Source organism: Oncorhynchus kisutch, linkage group LG30, assembly GCF_002021735.2.
Source record: "Oncorhynchus kisutch isolate 150728-3 linkage group LG30, Okis_V2, whole genome shotgun sequence".
Classification (NCBI taxonomy): domain Eukaryota; kingdom Metazoa; phylum Chordata; class Actinopteri; order Salmoniformes; family Salmonidae; genus Oncorhynchus; species Oncorhynchus kisutch.
In genome coordinates, this window is record NC_034203.2 from 9,590,183 (window position 1) to 9,612,437 (window position 22,255).

Here is a 22,255-nt window from a genome sequence, read left to right on the forward strand (position 1 = left end):
ACAACAGATTTTGTACCTTGTCAGCTCAGGGATTCGATCTAGCAACTTTCGGTTACTGGCCCAACACTCTAACCATTAGGCTATTTGTTATTGTTACCCATCTACCAATCACTGCCCTTCTTTATGAGTGAAAAATCTCCCTGATCTTTGAAGTTGAATCTGTGCTCTAAATTCAATACTTGACTGTGGAAGAGGTAGTCATTCAAAAATCCTGTCAACCGTATTTCACACAGAGTGAGTCCATATACAGTGGGGAGACCAAGTATTTGATACACTACCGATTCTGCAGGTTTTCCTACTTACAAAGCATGTAGAGATTTGTAATTTTATCATAGGTACACTAAATAGGTACACGGAATCTAAAACAAAAATCCAGAAAATCACATTGTATGATTTTTAAGTAATTCATTTGCATTTTATTGCATGACATAAGTATTTGATACATCAGAAAAGCAGAACTTAATATTTGGTACAGAAACCTTTGTTTGCAATTACAAAGATGATACGTTTCCTGTAGTTCTTGACCAGGTTTGCACACACTGCAGCAGGGATTTCGGCCCACTCCTCCATACAGACCTTCTCCAGATCCTTCAGGTTTCAGGGCTGCTGCTGGGTAATACGGACTTTCAGCTCCCTCAAAAGATTTTCTATTGGGTTCAGGTCTGGAGACTGGCTAGGCCACTCCAGGACCTTGAGATGCTTCTCACGGAGCCACTCCTTAGTTGCCCTGGCTGTGTGTTTTGGGTCGTTGTCATGCTGGAAGACCCAGCCACGACCCATCTTCAATGCTCTTACTGAGGGAAGGAGGTTGTCCATCCATCCTCCCCTCAATACGGTGCAGTCATCCTGTCCCCTCTGCAGAAAAGCATCCCCAAAGAATGATGTTTCCACCTCCATGCTTCATGGTTGGGATGGTGTTTTTGGGGTTGTACTCATCCTTCTTCTTCCTCCAAACACGGCGAGTGGAGTTTAGACCAAAAAGCTCTATTTTGGTCTCATCAGACCACATGACCTTCTCCCATTCCTCCTCTGGATCATCCAGATGGTCTTTGGCAAACTTCAGACGGGCCTTGACATGCGCTGGCTTGAGCAGGGGGACCTGGCGTGCACTGCAGGATTTTAATCTATGACGTTTTCTTTGGTTTTCTTTGAGACTGTGGTCCCAGCTCTCTTCAGGTCATTGACCAGGTCCTGCCGTGTAGTTCTGGGCTGATCCCTAACCTTCCTCATGATCATTGATGCCCCACGAGGTGAGATCTTGCATGGATCCCCAGGCCGAGGGTGATTGACCGTCATCTTGAACTTCTTCCATTTTCTAATAATTGCTCCAACAGTTGTTGCCTTCTCACCAAGCTGCTTGCCTATTGTCCTGAAGCCCATTCCAGCCTTGTGCAGGTCTACAGATGGAGATGGAGATGTGGATACAACATATCAATTGTTAATTTGCAGACACACTGGAATTAAAGCCAGACTAAGTCAGTGGCGCTGTTCTAACTTCCCAAGCAGAAGATACATCTCCTTCAAATGTTGATATATGGTTGCATCAGGGTAGAACAACTGCCCCCTCACTTACAGAGAGTCACGGAAGTTCAAAGCTGACCATGGTACTGCCAGGCATTGTAAGCAGATAACAGGATCCCCCATTATAGCTAATGGACAAATGGAAACCTTCGTGGTCAATCTTCATGTAAATAATTGCTTCTAACACACCAGAAGTAGATCCTTGAACAGATTATTTTTAAATATCACAGAGAAGAGTTTCTAATGGCAGCCTGCAGTACCCTGGTCGACCTTCAACTTGAGTTAATCAATGAGAGGGGGCAGCAATAAGCTAGCCTGCAACGTCTCCTCCTGGAGTAGCTCAAACTGCGCATCTTATGTCTCCATGAGACGCCATCTTAACCGACTTCATTTGACTTCAATGCGCTACTTACATACAGTAGGAATGAATAGTGTCACGTCGATGGCTTTGTCCATTCATATGTACAGTCATTGGGTTGCGTTGACAACCAAACACAATTCAATATTACTAAATATCCTTACATTTCAAATCAACCAGATCTTGAAACCCTAGGCCTATCTATTACTTATTTGTACTTAAATCTGGGAATTAATTGAAACAATAGCTGTTGATGACTTTGCAGAATCTAATAGCATCATTGATGATATATGACTGATAAAGTATGGTCACATTTCATTGGCTCTGTTAAACCTACCCTTTGGAATGATTTCGATAGCAATCTATTTAGTTTTTAAGTACAGATTTCTCAACAACTGTTCTCACGATAGCACTTTGGTAATATTTAGTGACAATTATCATTGTTAAGCTGGGCTTGGTTAAGACCCTGGGTGGGTGGCCAAAGGGTAGCAGATAAACTCTCCAGTAGGAGGTGCTGTTAAGAATATTATTTTATGAGAGTAGATATAACATTGAAGATCTGACATTGTTTTAAAGGATCCCCCACAGAGCAAGTTGCTGCCAATATTTGTATGTTTTTTTCCCAAATTTGTCCTAGAGAGGAAATGCACGTTTAGTTTCCACCTCCAAAGAATGATGAAATCTACTTATACTTATACATGAATTGGGTGTGGGAAATTCCACATGGAGTTGATAAACATCAACAAATAGGGCTAGCACGCCTATCTTATCTAGCTAGCTAGCTATCTTGCCAACCTTATCTAGCTAGCTAATGTTATCTGCTGTTGCTGTTTTTTTAAACTACATTGTATTCAAAAGATTAGCCAGCTGGCTCTATGGCTGGATCTACAGCTGAATTTGACATCAAGTTTAGGCATCTTCCAGAAATTTCCACCGTGAGTCTGCCATAGAAATAGTTAGGAAGAATTAAAGGAAGCTCCAGTAATATGGATCACTATTGAAAGATAGCTGATATGCGTTTTTCTTAAAAGGAAGTAAAAAAGTACAAATTATCCTATCGATTATGATCATTTTCCATAAAAAAATTAAGTGGATGTGCAAAACCATACATTTGCAACCCCTATTGCGCCATGTCTCAGGCACCCAAGTGGGCACAATACTGTTTGTCTCATCTCAGTTGTGAAGAGGAAAAACGTTGCAGCTGTTTCTGATTCATAAACAATGTCATGCTGGTGGGTGGTAACATTCATATAAAATCATTTGTATGTCATATCACAGGAAAAGACACAGCATTAATACAGATTTGCACAAAGTGGGCAGTTCGGATTTGTCACCAAATATATCACACTTTGACAAAACACGATGATTGCATTCGGAAAGCATTCAGAACCCTTCACTTTTTCCACATTTTGTTACATTACAGTTCCAAAATGGATTCATTTAAAAAAGAAAAATCTCATCAATCTACAAAATACCCCATAATGACAAAGCAAAAAAGAATAAAAAAAACCAGAAATACCTTATTTACATAAGTATTCAGACACTTTGCTATGAGACTCGAAATAGAGCTCAGGTGCATCCTGTTCCCATTTATCATCCTTGAGATGTTTCTACAACTTGATTGGAGTCCACTTGTGGTTCATTCAATTGATTGGACATGATTTGGAAAGGCACACACCTGCCTATATAAGGTCCCACAGTTGCATATCAGAGTAAAAACAAAGCCAAGAGTTTGAAGGAATTGTCCGTAGAGCTCCGAGACAGGATTGTGTTGAGGCACAGATCTGGTGAAGGGTACCAAAAGATGTCTGCAGCATTGAAGGTCCCCAAGAACACAGTGGCGTCCATCATTCAACCACCAAGACTTTTCCTAGAGCTGGACGCCCAGGCAAACTGAGTAATCGAGGGAGAAGGGCCTTGGTCAGAGAGGTGACAAAAAAACAATGGTCACTCTGACAGAGCTCCAGAGTTCCTCTGTGGAGATGGGATAACCTTCCAGAAAGACAACCATCTCTGCAGCACTCCACCAATCAGGCCTTGATGTTAGAGTGGCCAGACGGAAGCCACTCCTCAGCAAAAGGCACATGACAGCCCGCTTGGAGTTTGCCAAAAGGCACCTAAAAGGACTCTCAGACCATGAGAATAACAAAATTCTCAAGATTGAACTCTTTGGCCTGAATGTCAAATCACGTCTGGAGGAAACCAGGCACCGCTCATCACCTGGCCAATACCATCCATCTGGTGAAGCATGGTGGTGGCAGCATCATGCTGTGGGGATGTTTTTCAGAGGCAGGGACTGGGAGACTAGTCAAGATTGAGGGAACAATGAACGGAGCAAAGTACAGAGAGATCCTTGATGAAAACTTGCTCCAGTGCGTTCAGGACCTCAGACTGGGGTAAAGGTTCACCTTCCAACAGGACAATGACCCTAAGCTCATGACAATGCAGGAGTGGCTTTGGAAAGAGTCTCTGTTTGTCCTTGAGTGTCCCAGCCAGAGCCCGATCTAACATCTCTGAAGAGACTTGAAAATATCTATGCAGTGACGTTTCCCATCCTGACAGAGCTTGAGAGGATCTGCCAAGGAGAATGGGAGAAACTCCCCAAATACAGGTATACCAAGCCTGTAGAGTCATACCCAAGAAGACTTGAGGCTGTAATCGCTGCCAAAGGTGCTTCAACAAAATACAGAGTAAAGTGTCTGAATACTTATGTAAATGTTTTTTTGTTGTTGTAACTTTGCTAACATTGAAAAAAACGTTTTTTTCCTTGTCATTATGAGGTATTTTGTGTAGATTGATAAGGGGATAAAAAGATTTAATCCATTTTAGAATAAGGCTGTATCGTAACAAAATGTGGAGAAAGAGAAGGGGTTTGAATACTTTCCGAATGCAGTGTATTGACTTAAATCATGGTGCAACATCATGGTAAGCTCTGGCCACCATCTTTCAGCTCGAAAAGTTTATTTTTACTGGTGTGGGCGTTTAAAGATACAAATTCAACATATTTTGTAAAAGGTTTGTCTGTTTGTCTGTAGAAATGTGGTTACCAAGATCACATAATCGTGTGTTTTATATTTCACCCTAAAACACAAACTTTTTTTTCAAATCCAATGTATTTTCCACCTAGATTCCATGTCTATGTCTAGATTCCATGTTCAATACATTGATAGATGACATTGTTGATTCAATCAGTTTTTGACCAGTGGGTTCTGACTTGACTTGAAATTAGTGTCGACAGCTCTGTATCTATGGGTCGGTTGCACAACTATGGATCGGTTATGGATCAGATGGAACTGAATGAACAACTCAGGATACACAGAGGTCAACATGAAGTCATGGCGTTTGACATCCTTGCTCACTAGAGTTAGTCAAAACTATAGAACGGTCTGGCTTGTTTTCCACATGAATATCTGGGAGCTCATAATGACACCCTCTCACACACACACACACCCACAGGGCACATTGAGGCACGTAAGTGAACCTCTGGTACTACCATACCCCAGTACGTTCTCTGTCATTGTCCTGTACTCAGACACCTTATTGTGGTGTACAGATGAGCACTATGAAAGCTGGGTCATGGTCAGTAGGGCAACCCTGTAGAAAAACATTTTGCAACGGAAAACAAAAATCGTAGTTCTTATTGGCAAGTTCAAGTAGTACCTTCCTGTTTCCCTCAGGTTCAGAACATTGTCAAATAAAATTAAATGTTATTTGTCACGTACACTGTTCAAAGCAGGTATAAAAGGTGCAGTGAAATGCTTATGCGCTAGCTCCTTCAACAATGCAGTACATTAATCAATTACAATAATAACAGTCAAGTCAAAAATAACAAGTAATAGAAGAGGTAGTATGCATTGTAATAATGACTGTTTTTACAATGTATTTACAACTATAAAGTGAGTAACGACTTGGTGTAATAAATAGTGTATACACTATAACTACAAAAGTATGTGGACACCCCTTCAAATGAGTGGATTCGGATATTTCAGCGGCACCCATTGCAGACAGGTGCATAAAATCGAGCACACAAACTTTGGCCGTAGAGTGGCCTTACTGATGAGCTCAGTGACTTTCAATGTGGCACCTTGCCAACAAATTAGTTTGTCAAATTTCTGCCCTGCTAGAGCTGACCTGGTCAACTGTAAGTGCTGTTATTGCGAAGTGGAAACATCTACGAGCAATAACGGCTGAGCCATGAAGTGGTAGGCCACACAAGCTCACAAAACAGGACCGACTAGTGCTGAAGCGGATAGCGCATTAAAAAAAACACTCACTACCGAGTTCCAAACTACCTCTGGAAGAAACGTCAGCCCGAAACGTCGGGAACTTTATGAAATGGGTTTCCATGGCCAGGTAGCCAAGCGTCGGCTGGAGTGGTGTAAAGCTCCTCACCATTGGACTCTGGAGCAGTGGAAACGCGTTCTCTGGAGTGATGAATCACGCTTCACCATCTGGTTGTCCTACGGACAAATCTGTGTTTGGCGGATGCCAGGAGAATGCTACTTGTCCCAGTGCATAGTGCCAACTGTATAGATTAGTGTAGGAGGAATAATGTGTCTGGAGCTGTTTTTCATGGTTCAGGCTAGGCCCCTTAGTTCCAGTGAAGGGAATTCTTAACGCTACAGGATACAATGACATTCTAGACCATTCTGTGCTTCCAACTTTTTGGCAACAGTTTCGGGAAGGCCCTTTCCTGTTTCAGGAAATGGTTTGTCGAGATCTGTTTGGAAGGACTTGACTGGCCTGCACAGAGCCATGACCTCAACCCCATCGAACACCTTTGGGATGAATTGGAACGCCGACTGCGAGCCAGGCCTAATTGCCCAACCTCACTAATGCTCTTGTGGCTGAGTGGAAGCAAGTCCCTGCAGCAGTGTTCCAACATAGAGTGGAAGGCCTTCCCAGAAAAGTGGAGGCTGTTATAGCAGCAAAGGGGAGACCAACTCCATATTAATGCCCATGATTTTGGAATGAGATGTTCGACATGCAGGTGTTCACATACTTTTGGTCATGAGGTGTAATGGAACAGCAGTATTGACTGTGTGTGTGTGTGTGTGTGTGTGTGTGTGTGTGTGTGTGTGTGTGTGTGTGTGTGTGTGTGTGTGTGTGTGTGTGTGTGTGTGTGTGTGTGTGTGTGTGTGTGTGTGTGTGTGTGTGTGTGTGTGTGTGTGTATAAGCGTTGGATGTGTGAGTAGTCAGTGCAAATAATCTCAAGTGCAGATAGTCTCTAAATTGCAGGGAGACCTAGGTTTAGCTGTTCAGCAGTCTGATGGCCTGGTGGTAGAAGCTATCTCGGAGGCTATTGATCCGAGACATGATGCTCCAATACTGCTTGCCAGATGGCAGAGTGAACAGTCCATGGCTCAGGTGACTGGAGTACTTGACGATCTTTTGGAACTTCCTCAGACACCGCCGGGTGGAGATATCCTGGAGGGCAGGGAGCTCGCCCCCAGTGATGTAATGGACGCAGAGGACACAGCCGGTCACGTAGCCGGTCAAGATGCTTTTGATTGTGCAGCTGAAGAACTTCTTGAGGATCCATGGGACCATGCTGAATTTCTTCAGTCACCCGAGGTTGAATATGCATTGTTGCGTCTTCACCACAGTGGTGTGATTGGACCATGTCAGGTCTTCTGTGATGTGCACGCCAAGGAACTTGACGTTTTTGACACTGTACACTGCAACGCCGTCGATGACAGTTGACCCCCCGTTTCCTGTAGTCCACGATCAGCACCTTGATTTTGCTGACGCTGATGGAGCAAAACCAATCCCTACTGAACACGACCCCAGTAAAGCCAATCCAGGCCAATGTGGAGCAATCTTCCCTTTCAAACAGAGTTGAATCCAATGCAACACCCTATCAAATGGCAGAAAGCATCTAAAAAGGTCTGTTTATATATACAGTATAAAAAACATTAAAGACACCTGCTCTTTCCATGACATAGACTGAACAGGTGAATCTAGGTGAAACCTATGATCCCTTATAGATGCTGTAGCACAAATTCCAAAAAGTTCTTGGACACTGTGAAGTCCATGGAGAATAAGAGCACCTCCTCCCAGCTGCCCACTGCACTGAGGCTAGGAAACACTGTCGGAACCAATAAATCCACGATAATTGAGAATTTCAATAAGTATTTTTTTTTGCGGCTGGCCATGCTTTCCGCCTGGCTAACTACTACTCACATATTCAACGTCTCTTTCGTAACGTCTGAGATCCCTTCAGAGGGGGAGACACTCTAGACCCAAACTGTTACAGATCTACAGTTGAAGTCGGAAGTTTACATACACTTAGGTTGGAGTCATTAAAACTCGTTTATCAACCACTCCACACATTTCTTGTTAACAAACTATAGTTTTGGCAAGTCGGTTAGGACATCTACTTTGTCCAAGACACAAGTAATTTTTCCAACAATTGTATACAGACAGATTATTTCACTTATAATTCACTGTATCACAATTCCAGTGGGTCAGAAGTTTACATACACTAAGTTGACTGTGCCTTTAAACAGCTTGGAAAATTCCAGAAAATGATGTCATGGCTTTATTGACATCGTTTGAATCAATTGGAGGTGTACCTGTTAATGTATTTCAAGGCCTACCTTCAAACTCAGTGCCTCTTTGCTTGACATCATGGGAAAATCAAAAGAAATCAGCCAAGACCTCAGAAAAAGAATTGTAGACCTCCACAAGTCTGGTTCATTCTTGGAAGCAATTTCCAAATGCCTGAAGGTACCACGTTCATCTGTACAAACAATAGTACACAGGTATAAACACCATGGGACCACGCAGCCGTCATACTGCTCAGGAAGGAGATGCGTTCTGTCTCCTAGAGATGAACGTACTTTGGTGCAAAGTGCAAATCAATCCCAGAACAACAGCAAAGGACCTTGTGAAGATGCTGGAGGAAACAGGTATAAAAGTATATTTTTCCACAGTAAAATGAGTCTTATATTGACATAACCTGAATGGCCACTCTGCAAGGAGAAGCCAATGCTCCAAAACCGTCATAAAAAAGCCAGACTACGGTTTGTAACTGCACAAGGGGACAAAGATCGTACTTTTTGGAGAAATGTCCTCTGGTCTGATGAAACAAAAATCAAACTGTTTGGCGTTTGTAGGAAAAAGGGGGAGGCTTGCAAGCCGAAGAACACCATCCCAACCGTGAAGCACGGGGGTGGCAGCATCATGTTGTGGGGGTGCAGGAGGGTGCTGCAGGAGGGACTGGTTCACTTCACAAAATAGATGACGTCATGAGGAAGGAAAAGTATGTGGATATATTGAAGCAAAATCTCAAGACATCAGTCAGGAAGTTAAAGCTTGGTCGCGAATGGGTCTTCCAAATGGACAATGACCCCAAGCATACTTCCAAAGCATACTTCCAAAATGGCGAAAGGACATCAAAGTCAAGGTATTGGAGTGGCCATCACAAGCCCTGAACTCAATCCCATAGAACATTTGTGGGCAGAACTGAAAAAGCATGTGCGAGCAAGGAGGCCTACAAACCTGACTCAGTTACACCAGCTCTGTCAGGAGGAATGGACCAAAATTCACCAAACGTATTGTGGGAAGCTTGTGGAAGCCTACCAAAAACGTTTGACCCAAGTTAAACAATTTAAAGGCAATGCTACCAAATACTAATTGAGTGTATGTAGACTTCTGACCCACTGGGAATGTGATGAAAGAAATAAAAGCTGAAAAAAAAATATCTCTTCTATTATTCTGACATTTCACATTCTTAAAATAAAGTAACTGACCTAAGACAGGGAATTTTTACTATGATTAAATGTCAGGAATTGTGAAAAACTGAGTTTAAATGTATTTGGCTAAGGTGTATGTAAACTTTCGACTTCAACTCTATATCTATCCTACCCTGCCTTTCTAAGGTCTTCGAATGCCAAGTTAACAAACAGATCACCGACCATTTCGAATCCCACCGTACTTTCTCCGCTATGCAATCTGGTTTCCGAGCTGGTGATGGGTGCATCTCAGCCACGCTCAAGGTCCTAAACGATATCATAACCGCCATCGATAAAAGACAATTCTGTGCATCCGTACTCATCGACCTGGCCAATGTTTTTGATTCTGTCAATCACTGCATTCTTATCGGCAGTCTCAACAGCCTTGGTTTCTCAAATGACTGCCTCGCCTGGTTCACGAACTACTTCACAGACAGAGTTCAGTGTATCAAATCGGAGGGCCTGTTGTCATGACCTCTGGCAGTCTCTTTGGGAATGGCACAGGGTTCAATTCTCGGGCCGACTCTTTTCTGTGTATGATGTCGCTCTTGCGGCTGGTGATTCTCTCATCCACCTCTACGCAGACGACACCATTCTGTATACCTCTGGCCCTTCTTTGGACACTGTGTTAATTAACTGACCTCCAGATGAGCTTCAATGCCAGACAGCTATCCTCCCGTGGCCTCCAACTGCTCTTAAATGCAAGTAAACAAAATGCATGCTCTTCAACTGATCGCTGCCCGCACCTACCCGTCTGTCCAGCATCACTACTCTGGACGGTTCTGACTTAGAATATTTGGACAACTGAAGGTACCTAGGAGTCTGGTTAAACTGTAAACTCTCCTTCAAGACTCACATTAAGCATCTCCAATCCAAAATTAAATCTAGAATCGACTTCCTATTTCGCAACAAAGCATCCATCACTCATGCTGCCAAACATACCCTCGTAAAACTGTCTATCCTACCGAACCTTGACTTCGGCGATGTAATTTACAAAATAGCCTTCAACACTCTACTCAGAAAATTGGATGTTGTCTATCACAGTGCCATCTGTTTTGTCACCAAAGCCCCTTATACTACCCACCACTGCGACCTGTATGCTCTTGTTGGCTGGCCCTCGTTCATTTTCGTCGCCAAACCCACTTGCTCCAGGTCATCTAGTCTTTGCTAGGTTAAGGCCCACCTTACCTCAGCTCACTGGTCACCATAGCAGCACCCACCCATAGCACGCGCTCCAGCAGGTATATTTCACTGGTCACCCCCAAAGCCTTGGCCAGGTTGCAGTTGTAAATGTGAACTTGTTCTCAACTGGCCTACCTTGTTAAATAAAGGTGAAATAAAAAATTATTTAAAAATAATAAATCCCTGTGGAAGGCTTTCGACACCTTGTAGAGTCTATTCCCCAACTAATTGAGGCTGTTCTGAGGGCAAAAGGGTGTGGTGCAACTCAGTATTAGGAAGGATTTCGTCACGGTATCTCTGTGCATTCAAATTTACATTGATAAAATGCAATTGTGTTCGTTGACCGTAGCTTGTGCCTGCCCATAGCATAACCCCACCACCCCCATGGGGCACTTTGTTCACAACATTGACATCAGCAAACCCGCTCGCCCACACAACGCCATACTGCCATCTGCCCGGTAAAGTTAAAACCGGGATTCATCTGTGAAGAGCACACTTCTTTAGAATGCCTGTGGCCATCGAAGGTGAGCATTTGCACACTGTCAGTTACAACGCCGAACTGCAGTCAGGTCAAGACCCTGGTGAGGACGAGCACGCAGATGAGCTTCCCTGAGACAGTTTCTGATAGATTGTGCAGAAATTCTTTGGTTGTTCAAACCCACAGTTTCATCATCTGTCCGGGTGGCTGGTCCCAGATGATTATCCCACAGGGGAAGAAGCCGGATGTGGATGTCCTGGTTACATGTTGTCTGCGGTTGTGAGGCCGGTTGGACATACTGCCAAATTCTCTAAAACGACGCAGGAGGCGGTTTATGGTAGAGAAATTAACATTAAATGATCTGGCAACAGCTCCTTCAAAACTTTTGTCATCTGTGGCAACATGCACATTTTAGAGGGACATTTTATTATCCCCAGTACAAGGTGAACCTGTGTAATGATCATGCTGTTTAATCAGCTTCTTGATATGCCACATCTGTCAGGTGGATGGATTATGTTGGCAAAGGAGAAATGCTCACTAACAGGAATGTGAATACATTTTTGCACAACATGTGTGTACATGGACAATTTCTGGGATCTTTTATTTCAGCTCATGAAACATGGGACCAACACTTTACATGTTGCTTTTATATTTTTGTTCAGTGTATATACGTATCGAATTGCCTTGAGAGGGAAAGATGCACATGCCAAATATATATATATATCCATATACCTGTATATATAGCAAACCTAACTCAAAACTATACGGCACATACTGTAAATATACACACAGGGGTTGTAAAGCATTCAAAGTTACTATAGGTGTTGTCTGAATTTGATTGTGCGTGGCAACTTCAACCAGGATCAGTTGCAATTTTTTGTTTGTTATTTATATTGTTCCATGTCCGTTTAAGAATGCTAACCATGTCAACTGTGCTCTTAAAAGGTGCAAAGGGATAACAACAGAGCTAGCCATTTGGGAAAATTGAGCCTGAAGAATGCTTCTCTGGCTTTCATTAACTAACGAGAGCCCTCAATCCCTCTCTTCCTCTGGAAAGAAGGAATGAACGTGTGAAGAGAAGATGAGAGGTAGATTGAGGGAAAGAGAAAAAATAAATAGTTAAAAACTTGCCAAAAAGTTTTGCGTCGACGTCAAAATTCTTCTCAGAAAGATCATGTTTTTTTCAAGAAGAAAATGGCAACAAAGTAACAGGAGTTATATATTAGAATATTTTATTACTTTATGAAATGTTGTTTGAATTCAAATTCACAACCTTCATATTGTTAGGAGTTCACAGAAATGTATTTGCTGGAGGTCAACGCTTTGTCTGTTGTTGGACAGCTCGACAGAACCATGATTGTCAGCACATAACTTACAACACACAAACCTCTTTGGCATCCTGTTCATAACACTACATATCCAAAATAATTATACAAACATCTGTATAAAATATATTAACCTGTTAGTTCAGAAAAAGGCTCACGGTAAACAAAAACCAAATGGTGTAGTTTACAGCTTAAATCCCTATGATGAATCTGACCAGCAGATTCACCACATCAGAAAATACACACAAAGAAACATTTGGAAAATAACAATAAAAAGAACTTGGTGAAAAGCAAAATATCATATTTAGAAATCTAAAGAAGAAGAAAAAAAACAGACCATCACAACTTATATTTCTAAACCTGTAGAACCGGCTACTGAGGCTTAGGGAATATGGCTGGTGAAAATATGAGCGTTAAAGAGTTTTTGGCATTTTTATTAAATTATGGAGATGAGGGAGTTTTGCTCAACTCTGAAGAATTCAATGGCACAGGAATGTGGCCAGATTCACTCGACATTTCTGCACAGGGAGGGAACGGGGGTTAAAAGTCCATAAAAAGATAACCTTGTCTGTAGAATTTATCTGGAAAAGCGTGAGGCTTTCAGTTAATATTTGGAAATGAGAAAAAACAGATCTAATTAATTAAAAAGAGAATATGAAGTTCCCGAACTCCATGGATCATTGTACACGACAGAACATGAGAAAGGTGTTGTGAATATGTGAAAAGCAGCAAATATATATACGTTGGCATACACTGACAGGACAGTAGTATGTTGCCCGTTACAAAACAGCAATACTGTCCAAGTACCTAGAATGTTTCACATTTTGTCTCATAGACCCAGATGGCTAGCCTGCAGTCGCCTGGCTAAGAGAGAAAGAGATAGAGGAATAGCACAGTTCCCCTCTAAATGTGAAAGCACAAGTCCTTTTTCCATACGTTCCCCTCTCATTCTGCAACATTCTTGTCTTTTGTACATTTTTCTTCAGAACTCTGACCATTGACGTAGTCGGTACTCTGCGCAGCTTCCCGAGAGCTCACACCCCCTCGAGTGAATCGCTTGTCGAAGATCAAAAGTCTGACTTCCTCAAATGAAGATTTCCACTGCCTCTGCCTCCAAGTCATCCAGGCCTCTCAATGTGTTCAAGGAGGAGGACTTCAGTTGTTGAGCAGCAGCGTTGTCTGGAAAACAGTGAGAGGTCAAATGATTAGAGGAATGTGTGGGAAGAGTGGAAATGGTGGAAAAATACACCACTATTACAGTACATTATCTTTAACCAAAGAAACATGATGATTGTTCTACATTGGGATGAGCCATTCGGTTAAATCAGTGCAGTCAATAATCAGGGCTAAGTGTGACAACATAGCACATTCCGGCAGCCCACAGACGACCTCCGACCTACAAGGCCATCGCCGATTGGCTGGTTCTACGGGGGTATGGTTGGTAAATCAATGACTGCTCTGACACAGAGTGTGATGCAATTACAAATAATGGTTTGGGTGTTTGGGTAACTGTGTGTGCGTATGTGTGTGTGACGGACTACTCACCAATGCTGAGTTTAGAACCAGTGGTTGGCTCCTTGACCTTAGCTCCATCCTCTGATCCACAGCTCTGGCTGGGGTGAGCTGGGGAGGAGCACCGGAGAGGAGAGACAGGAGTCTGGTCGTCTGACAGACTCTCACCTACAACACAGAGCATGTGAAATATCAACCACTGTCTGGCACACATTTAAATGATAAACATGTGCTCTAATTCTACCCTCAATCCACTTCAATGTCCATCAAATGATCATCAATGATCTTTGACAATAACTCCCTAGTTCATATTCCGATTAGATTGCATGTATGAAGCGAACAACAATGGCTCCTGAACAGAGCCCTGAGAGACCCCTCAAGTAATAGTTAAAAAGGTGTTAAAACGTTTTTTTTTTTTTGTCTCTGACAATGTCGTGACACGTCCTTACCTTTGCTTACGCTGGCGCACTTGGCCGTGCTAATTGAAGAAGTGGACATGGCGGCGCGCAGACAAAACCCACTCTTCTCGACCTGGTCCTGGTGCAAACGCTGGTGGAGTACCTTAATGACAGCATCTTTCTCCAGGATATGGGCGTAGAGAGCACGGATCCTACGTGCAGGAAAGAAATGGCGTCAGAGTAGACAAATGGTGGCTCTCTGAGCATTGCTATCTGATACAACGAAGTAGATCAGAAGTATTAAATGCATACAAAGTGTCATGACGGCAACAATGCTACAAATGGCAGATCATTTCTCGGAAAAATCTTCATACCGGTTTTCCATCTCCTGGTTTCGGTATTCAGATACAGGCAGGTCCTCGTTGAAGCTGTTGTTTGAAGAGTGACAGGGGGAATGGTTGATGATGGTTGTGTCTCTGGAAGGGAGAAAATAGATTCCGTTAGGAACTGGATGCAGGTAAAAAATGGGAAGTACAATAAACATATTTAGCCCAGACGTTTTGAAAATGTTCTCTCTCGTATGTGCATACAGAACACAACCCTTGAACCATCGATCCCCTAACGTTAAACCTCTGACCCTCACCTCTGAGCGGCGGCGGTGGCGGCCACGTCCATGGCGAACTGCCTCATGGTGCTCTCCTCCAAGTACTTCTGCTCCCAGCGCATCATGTCCGCCTCCAGGGCTAGGATACGCTCCTCTCTTTCCCTCAGACGCTCGTGCAGCGAGCCCACCGTCACACCCGGCGGGTGAGACTGCCTCTGCTGTGCCCTCAGGCTCTTCAGCTCTTGCTCCAGGCGTGTCCTCAACCTCATCTCCAGGCCTTCGCGCTTCTCGCAGGTGGCCTGCAGCTGAGCCAGGGCGCTCTGCAGCCGCTCCACCTTCTCCACGTAGGCCCGCTTCCGCCGCAGTTCCTCTTCCAGCTGCCGGCCCCTGCACCGCTGGGCCTCTAGGGCCTCCTCGAGCTGCTCCGCCCTCAGGCCCTGCTCCTCTGCAAAGTTGCGGAGCCTCTGGAGTTCGCGCTCGGCACGCTCACGCTCAAACTGCTGCTCCTCGCCTGATGGGGGGAAAGAAAGAGGAGAAGAGAAGGGGGGAAAGAAAAGTCAGACACGGTAAAGCCACAAAGCTACAAACGGTACAACATTCACACACAGGATAAATTGACAGGATACATCAGGATACAAGCTGGTCTTGGGTACAGGGACGGACACAAGGCATGAACCAGTCTAAGGCCACATGAAGATATTTCGAAGGTGAAAATGAGAGCTTCGTCGAAGTCTTAAGCCATCACACTACCATCGCTCTAACCCAGCTAATACGTCCCAGAATTCAGCCATCACGGCCGACGGTCTTCATTTGCTCAAGCATTTGTGGAATGTCGAGGGTTAGAAAGAGGAGGGGAAGCTCCTATCCCTTTGACCCACTTAACAAGGAACATTCCTCCAATCAAGGCCATACACCTCCAACCCTCTCTCATCTGGCCCTGGGAAAGGCCCACTGCCTAAATAGACAACGTAAATCAAAACCAACAACCCCAGGAACCTGATGTTAGTTCAACAGTTCTCATTTATAGCTCCCCTTCCTTCCTCGTAGCTGGGTTGCGTTTACTGAGGCGTTCTCACCAAATAAGCGGAGGTTATGCAATGGAAATTCTTCCATACAGGATGTAGCTTAGCTACAGAGTGGCCCTGTGCTATGCTCCAATCCTGTGAGGAATGCACAACATGGCTGAAGTGGGTCTAAGACTTGGAGTGGTAGGAAAGGAGATGGGATGGGTGACACTTACTTTGCTCGAGCAGTTTGGTCATGATGTGCTGGTTGTGGTCAGCAGCTTCCACTTCTTTGGTGGCCTGTGTTCTGGCATTTTCCAGGCTTTCTGTAACGCAAATATTGAAAGTTAAGCATTATACACTAAAACTGATTTGGGAAAAAGTTTCTCTGCAACCAGTTCCACTCTTTATAAACCATTATAATCTTTAAAAAATGGCTCTGGACTAAAGTGCTAACCAACCTGAGATGTTCTGGTATTTGTAGTCCTTACCTCTAAGGTCCATGTTGAAGTCCTGCAGCCTCCTGATCTCGGCCACCAGTCTGCTCCTCAGGGTCTGCTCCAGGCTCTCCCTCTTACTGCTGCCCTGCATCAGAGCCTCATAGGCCTCTGAGATCCTCTGGATCTCCTGCTCCAACTGAATGGACAGAGAGAAGCAAGGAGGGGAAAGAAAAACATTCTTGGTCAGCCATCTTGTTTGTTTGTTTAATATCTTTATGCGTGCGGGAGATGGGGGGGGGGGTGTTGGTTCAGACCTAGTACATCTGTATGTGCAGTACAGCACATAAACATGTGGGCACGTATATAAACATACATATGGGCATATATACATAAATATACCTGGGAGCACATTCCATACATGTGGGCACATAGCCTCATACTGTGTTTATACGGTACATACACTACATGCCTATAATCCAGAGGAATTTGAGCTAACACCACTCCCCGTGTGTGAGTGGTTTATATCTGCATTCCTGGGAGCTAACAGCCATGGTTCTAGGTGTGGGTGGTTCACGATCACACGCACAGACATACAGAGAGAGAGAGAGAGAGAGAGAGAGGTATGGGCGGGTTGTCATTGCGGGGAAGGTGTGCACGCCTGTGCTGTGGAAACAGAAACAGGCAGAGAAGGGAAGAAGTAGAAACGCCCACCATTACAGCAGCCACTAAGGCATGTTTACTCAGGGCTGCGGCCCGACGGTCAGGGGAAATTTTCCAACCCAGTAATTAGCATTCTTTAAGGCTGAGGGAGCACAAGAAGTGGGGTGACGTAACTCCACAGGAGAGCAGCAAAGTCTTGCTACAGTATGCATTTACCATAAGATATAGGAAGATGGATATAACCTATTTTAGTCCTCCATCTACCTCTATTGCATCTACCAAGATAAATATGTGAAGTCTGTCAGCTAATGATGTTGCCACTATCTTGATTTATAAGAGGCAATAACATACTCAAGTAGTGATGGGGGGAGGGGGGGACAGATAGTTACATATCGCAATATTATTTTTGCGCTAGTTGGCTGTACCTGCACCAAAACTCCAGTATTTTCCCTTTATAGCTTGATCTTGATCTTTTTAAATAGGGAGCCAATTTGTTTCCAGCACTTTTATTTCCCTGACTCATCAAAACGTATTTTCTCATGTTCTTTAGTCTCTTTGCAGCAGACGCATAGTTAGCAATACGTTTGGAACATCGAATCGCAATAAAATCACAGTATCGAAACGGGGGGGGGGGGTTCAGTTTCAACACACACAGTAGCCCTGCCACCTGCCATGGCGAACAGAATATCTCTCTCTCTCTCTGGGCACTCTTGAGCATGTCATCTGTGCCAGGGCTTTACGACCCTATCGACTGCTGTCTGTCATGCCCTGGATAGGACGAACAACAAAAAATCTATGGCTAAAGGGCACATGCTCACAACCCCCTGGCTGCAGCACAATGCAGGGAGTGTGGACACAGTAGCAGACTCTGGCCTCCTATATGTTCTCTATTTGCAGCCAATGGTAGCAGCAGTTGTACAGATGGGGCAGTGTGCCTGAGGTGGCTCTACACAAGCTATCTGCTATTTTGGGTTTCCCTCCATTCCCTTCATTAAGCGACACATGTTGCAGACTACAGTCCTTTGCTATTCAGCGTGGGCATGCCTACTTCAGAAGTTCCACGTGCTGTGTGTAACTCAAAGTTGTGCATTCCATCATGCAATCGATTTCAATGGGAGATTTGCCCAAAGTTGAACATGATTTGTTTCTCCAATATAATATCGGTCCTTCATGCATATAGCAGTGCAAACGTATCCAATGGCATGTCACCATTTTAGAGAGGGACTGAAAGGAGAATATTCCCAACATATAGATACAATATAATTCTCTTCAATGAAAAATGTGTGATTCTCACCTTCTGGATGCGGCAGGCCTTCTCTCGGTGGCTCTCCAGCTCCTGCCTCAGCCTCTCGTTCTCCAGCATCAGCAGTTCCACCTGCTTGGGCTCCTCCACGACACCAGGGGGCCGACTGGTGAACATGCTGTAGCGGGTCTCCGTTTGCTGCTGAACTGGGGCCACATACCTGCGAAGAAGGACGTGTGTTGTTGAATTGAGTGTGACTGGCCACTACAGTCTCCCCATCAGTGTGACTAGCTAGCAATAGTACCGTAGCTCATAGAGCTGTGGTTACGTGAGCAACCTTTGCTCGTTAAAGTTTACCACAAGCTTCCCGCCGCTGATCTACATATGTCCGTGCATGTGGGTGGAGTGAGATTTCTGAGTCGCTGACACCTTTTGGTAACATATTCTTGCCAGTCCCACTCCCATTCGCAAGGGGGCGAGTCAACGTTTTTTTGTTTTTGTCTTTTCATTTTGTGAAAGCAAGGAAGAGTCGCCATCCCCTGGCTAGTGGTAGATAGCTGGCAGCCTGGCTAACTGGCTTTAGCCTGGCTAAAAAAGCTAGCCTTTTCAGCTTCCCACATCTCTATGTAAATAAATATGCCCCGGGAAGTATTCTTATAAAACATTATCCCAGTTTGATATGCTGCTTTTGTATTCATTCCCATATCGGCTAAAAATAGAATGTCATGTTTTGGTCACAGAGAAAAAAAAGCACATGGCTAGCCAGTTGGCTACCGCAGGTTCTACCCTTTACAATAGCCTATAATTACTAGTTTTTGGGTGGATTCTTGTCATTTGATTTACTGTTTGAACAGTCGCTGAGATTATATTTGGTTATCAATGCATAATTGGCTACTTTGATGAATTGCCTATAGCCAATTAGGCATTGATATAGATACAAGAACCAAGAGTCAACACTGCCCCCACTGCTTGTGAGTTCTGCGCCGTGTATCATTTTCAGGTAGTAAAAAAGTATGTTGAATGCCGGCGGGTATTACAAGAAGCCGCCCCTTTTGTGATGAAAAACGTCATTGCGACAATTCCAAAATTGGCATCCACAGATATCACAACTATCTTATATTATAATGAACACATCAACTCCACCCTAGGCGGGTTGACATAATAGTGTTTCAGAAAGGCGATCGGAATTCCAACCTACGCATGTAATGATTCACAATGCATGCTAGGGAGGTAAGGAAGGCAGGACGCACAATGACAAGGCTTGGAATCCATTATGTGAGCGTCTACGGCCACAGAAATTAGCACGCTATTTAATGTGTGATCGCTGTTGATTCATGGCAAAGACATTGGGAACACACAAACAGCGGGAACACCTTTACATGATTTCACTGTATGGCCAACACCCACACACACAGTTGTGCTTTGCCGTAATGCCTTAGTACCTGTGCTGCTCGGTCTGGATTGGCTGGGGAATGTCCCTGTACACACACTGGGGCTCTTGGGCGTGGATGGGCATATATCCTTGGGACATGATGGGAACAGATGAGTACTCTGGGTGTGGGCTACATTTGTCCTGGAGGCCTTGTGGGGGGGCGTAGTAACCCAGCTCCGGGTAGCTATGTGAGGAGCTCTTGACCGCCTCAGACTTCGCCATGGCACAATTCCTCTCCAGAGACAGCTGCAGGAGATGCTCACTCAGCGATCGCATATGCCCTCGCTTCAACTCAATCAGCTCCTCATCCGCCGCACGGTAGTCCCGTTCGCGCAGCTGCTTGTGGGCACCTGTGGCGGGTGCCCAATGCTGAGCCAGGTACTGAGAGTGGGCTTTGGCCTGCTCGTAGGTGGGCAGCTCCTCGCCGTGGAGCTGGTAAAGCTGGTAGCTACTCTCCGAGTGCTGGTAGTCTCCCTGGTGTTCCTGGCCCTGGGGCTCCTGGCGGGCTGACAGTTGGAGGAATGAGGAGTCTTCCTGGGTGAGGCTCTCCAGAGAGGAGCGAGGACTTCCACCGGGGCCCTCTCCTGCTCCACTCCCAGGCCCTCCACCAGGGGACCCTCCGCTGCCTCCGCGCAGGGCCTGCTGCTGGATGGCCAGGAGGGTACGTGCGTCTGTGGGGTTGCCGTAGCGTAGTTGTTCCTGGATGAGGCGGTGCAGGACCGTGCCAGACGGCTCTTCTGTGGATGACATGATGGTTCTGTTGTTTGAAGCTAGTGATCAAGTGTAGACAGAATTTTATAGATGGCTGTGAACCTGGAACAGGATCAAAAAAATGAATCAATAAGCATACTTACAAGTAGTCCTACACCTAAAACAGTATAGTTGATCATTGCTAATGTACGACATTTACAAGATCATGCAAATGATTTGTGCTCCTCCAAAACACTACTGTAGAATACTGTAAAGACTGCAAAAAAATAACATAATATTCATGATTTGTTGAATATCCCATACATTACTCAAGGCCTTTGTCATCCAGGTAGAGTGAAGCAAAAATCAAGTATGCTCTACTTTTGAGTGATGGCATTCCATGAATTTCCTAATGGAAATAAATTCCCCCTCTTAATTTTATAAGTATTTTACTTAAACATGTTCCATTTTACATGAGTTAAATTGTCAACATTATGGATCAAATGTTTGTTGGTCGTGAAAAGTAACATTCATACAAGCCACATAGCGACAGAAGGGAAACGTGGTTGCTCCGTGGTACTACTGCTGTTAAAATGTGCGTCGAAATTCCATTCTCACCCAGGAGCCAAGCGCATAATTCTACAAACAGTTTTAAGAACCAACGATGGAACAATTAAGTTGCATAATAAATTAGAAACCACAATACAATATGTTTTGTGTTAACGCGCGATAACCGACTGTTTACAATTCAAGCCTCGAATGTTACAAAGTAGCCGAAAACAAACAAATCTTACCAGTTCACGCTGTCATCCCAGCAAAAACGTTTTTTTTTTAAACGTTCAAACTTTAAAATAAGGTCAAAAGTAATGCACAATGTTTCGCTTAAACAGTTATCATCCTTCCACCGCGAGTTTGTGGTTTACTCTGGTCAGAACTTGCTCAACACTGAACCGGTTGTCGAGAGCTGAGCGATAATAAGTAACTGGGGACGGAGGGACTGAGGTCGGGAATGCCAGGAATGTGAGAGCGCGAGTTCCCTCGGGGATCAAAAGCGTAACCCACACGGTTCCAATATGAGAGAGGAGGCCAAACGGAATAGCTGCAATTCTCCTCACAACCATGAGGACAGCGATAGTGTTCCAGGTAATAAACTACATATGGGAATTAATCACAGGGAAACCAGCAGGCAGAAGTTACATAGGCCTAACAGCATGTCAATAACATGTTATACAGATGATAATAACCTGAATGTAGATAGTCCACGTTGACATTCCTTCCCTCTCTGAGTGTCTGTCTGCTATTGGCATTTTGCAGATACTGATTGAGCGGATAGCAATAGCCTATAGACTAACTCTATAGATCTGTTTTGACATTTCATTCAAGGGCAACTTTGCATGTGACCTTGTCCTGACTCTGTTTGCTCTGGGGGGGGACACAATGATTGCACATAGATTTTTTTTTTGCCCCTATCCAGTGTTTTCAGTCCATATGGCTCTAGGATTTAGCTAAAGAAAAAATGCCTATAGATTCAGGACCACTAAACTATAAACTATAATTATCTAGTGATGAAAGTAGCCATTGACTTGTATGGGAGATGAGCGTCTCAACAGGACGGGACAGAGTATATGGATAGGCAGCTGTCCATTGGAATCTGTGGCTTTTCCCTGTGACC

The 22,255-nt window shown here is 44.2% G+C and overlaps 1 protein-coding gene across 3 annotated transcripts; it reads right to left on the minus strand.

The window, feature by feature from the left end:
• Nucleotides 1–12,481: 12,481 nt before the first annotated feature.
• On the minus strand, nucleotides 12,482–21,948 carry LOC109875023 (angiomotin-like 2a). 3 transcript variants are annotated; one of them, XM_020467150.2, is made up of 10 exons: nucleotides 21,828–21,948; nucleotides 19,904–20,706; nucleotides 18,513–18,681; nucleotides 16,610–16,754; nucleotides 16,355–16,444; nucleotides 15,154–15,625; nucleotides 14,885–14,986; nucleotides 14,562–14,722; nucleotides 14,146–14,280; nucleotides 12,482–13,779 (listed from the first exon to the last, which is right to left on the minus strand). In XM_020467150.2, the coding sequence occupies exons 2-10, from the start codon at nucleotides 20,641–20,643 to the stop codon at nucleotides 13,685–13,687; spliced, it is 2,109 nt and encodes a 702-aa protein (XP_020322739.1). In that variant the 5' UTR covers nucleotides 20,644–20,706; nucleotides 21,828–21,948; the 3' UTR covers nucleotides 12,482–13,684. The 3 variants fall into 3 exon arrangements, with proteins under 3 accessions (XP_020322739.1, XP_020322738.1, XP_031666424.1); XM_020467149.2 differs by lacking the exon at nucleotides 21,828–21,948 and adding an exon at nucleotides 21,378–21,713; XM_031810564.1 differs by lacking the exon at nucleotides 21,828–21,948 and adding an exon at nucleotides 20,908–21,023.
• Between the last annotated feature and the right edge of the window lie 307 nt (nucleotides 21,949–22,255).

Coding starts and splice junctions, on each gene's coding strand:
- LOC109875023 (XM_020467150.2), bottom strand. CDS start 20,643: ATGTCATCCACAGAAGAGCCGTCTGGCACGGTCCTGCACCGCCTCATC. Junction 16,755..18,512: donor AGGCCTGCCGCATCCAGAAG/GTGAGAATCACA, acceptor CTGTCCATTCAG/TTGGAGCAGGAGATCCAGAG. Junction 15,626..16,354: donor GACCAAACTGCTCGAGCAAA/GTAAGTGTCACC, acceptor TCCCCCCATCAG/GCGAGGAGCAGCAGTTTGAG.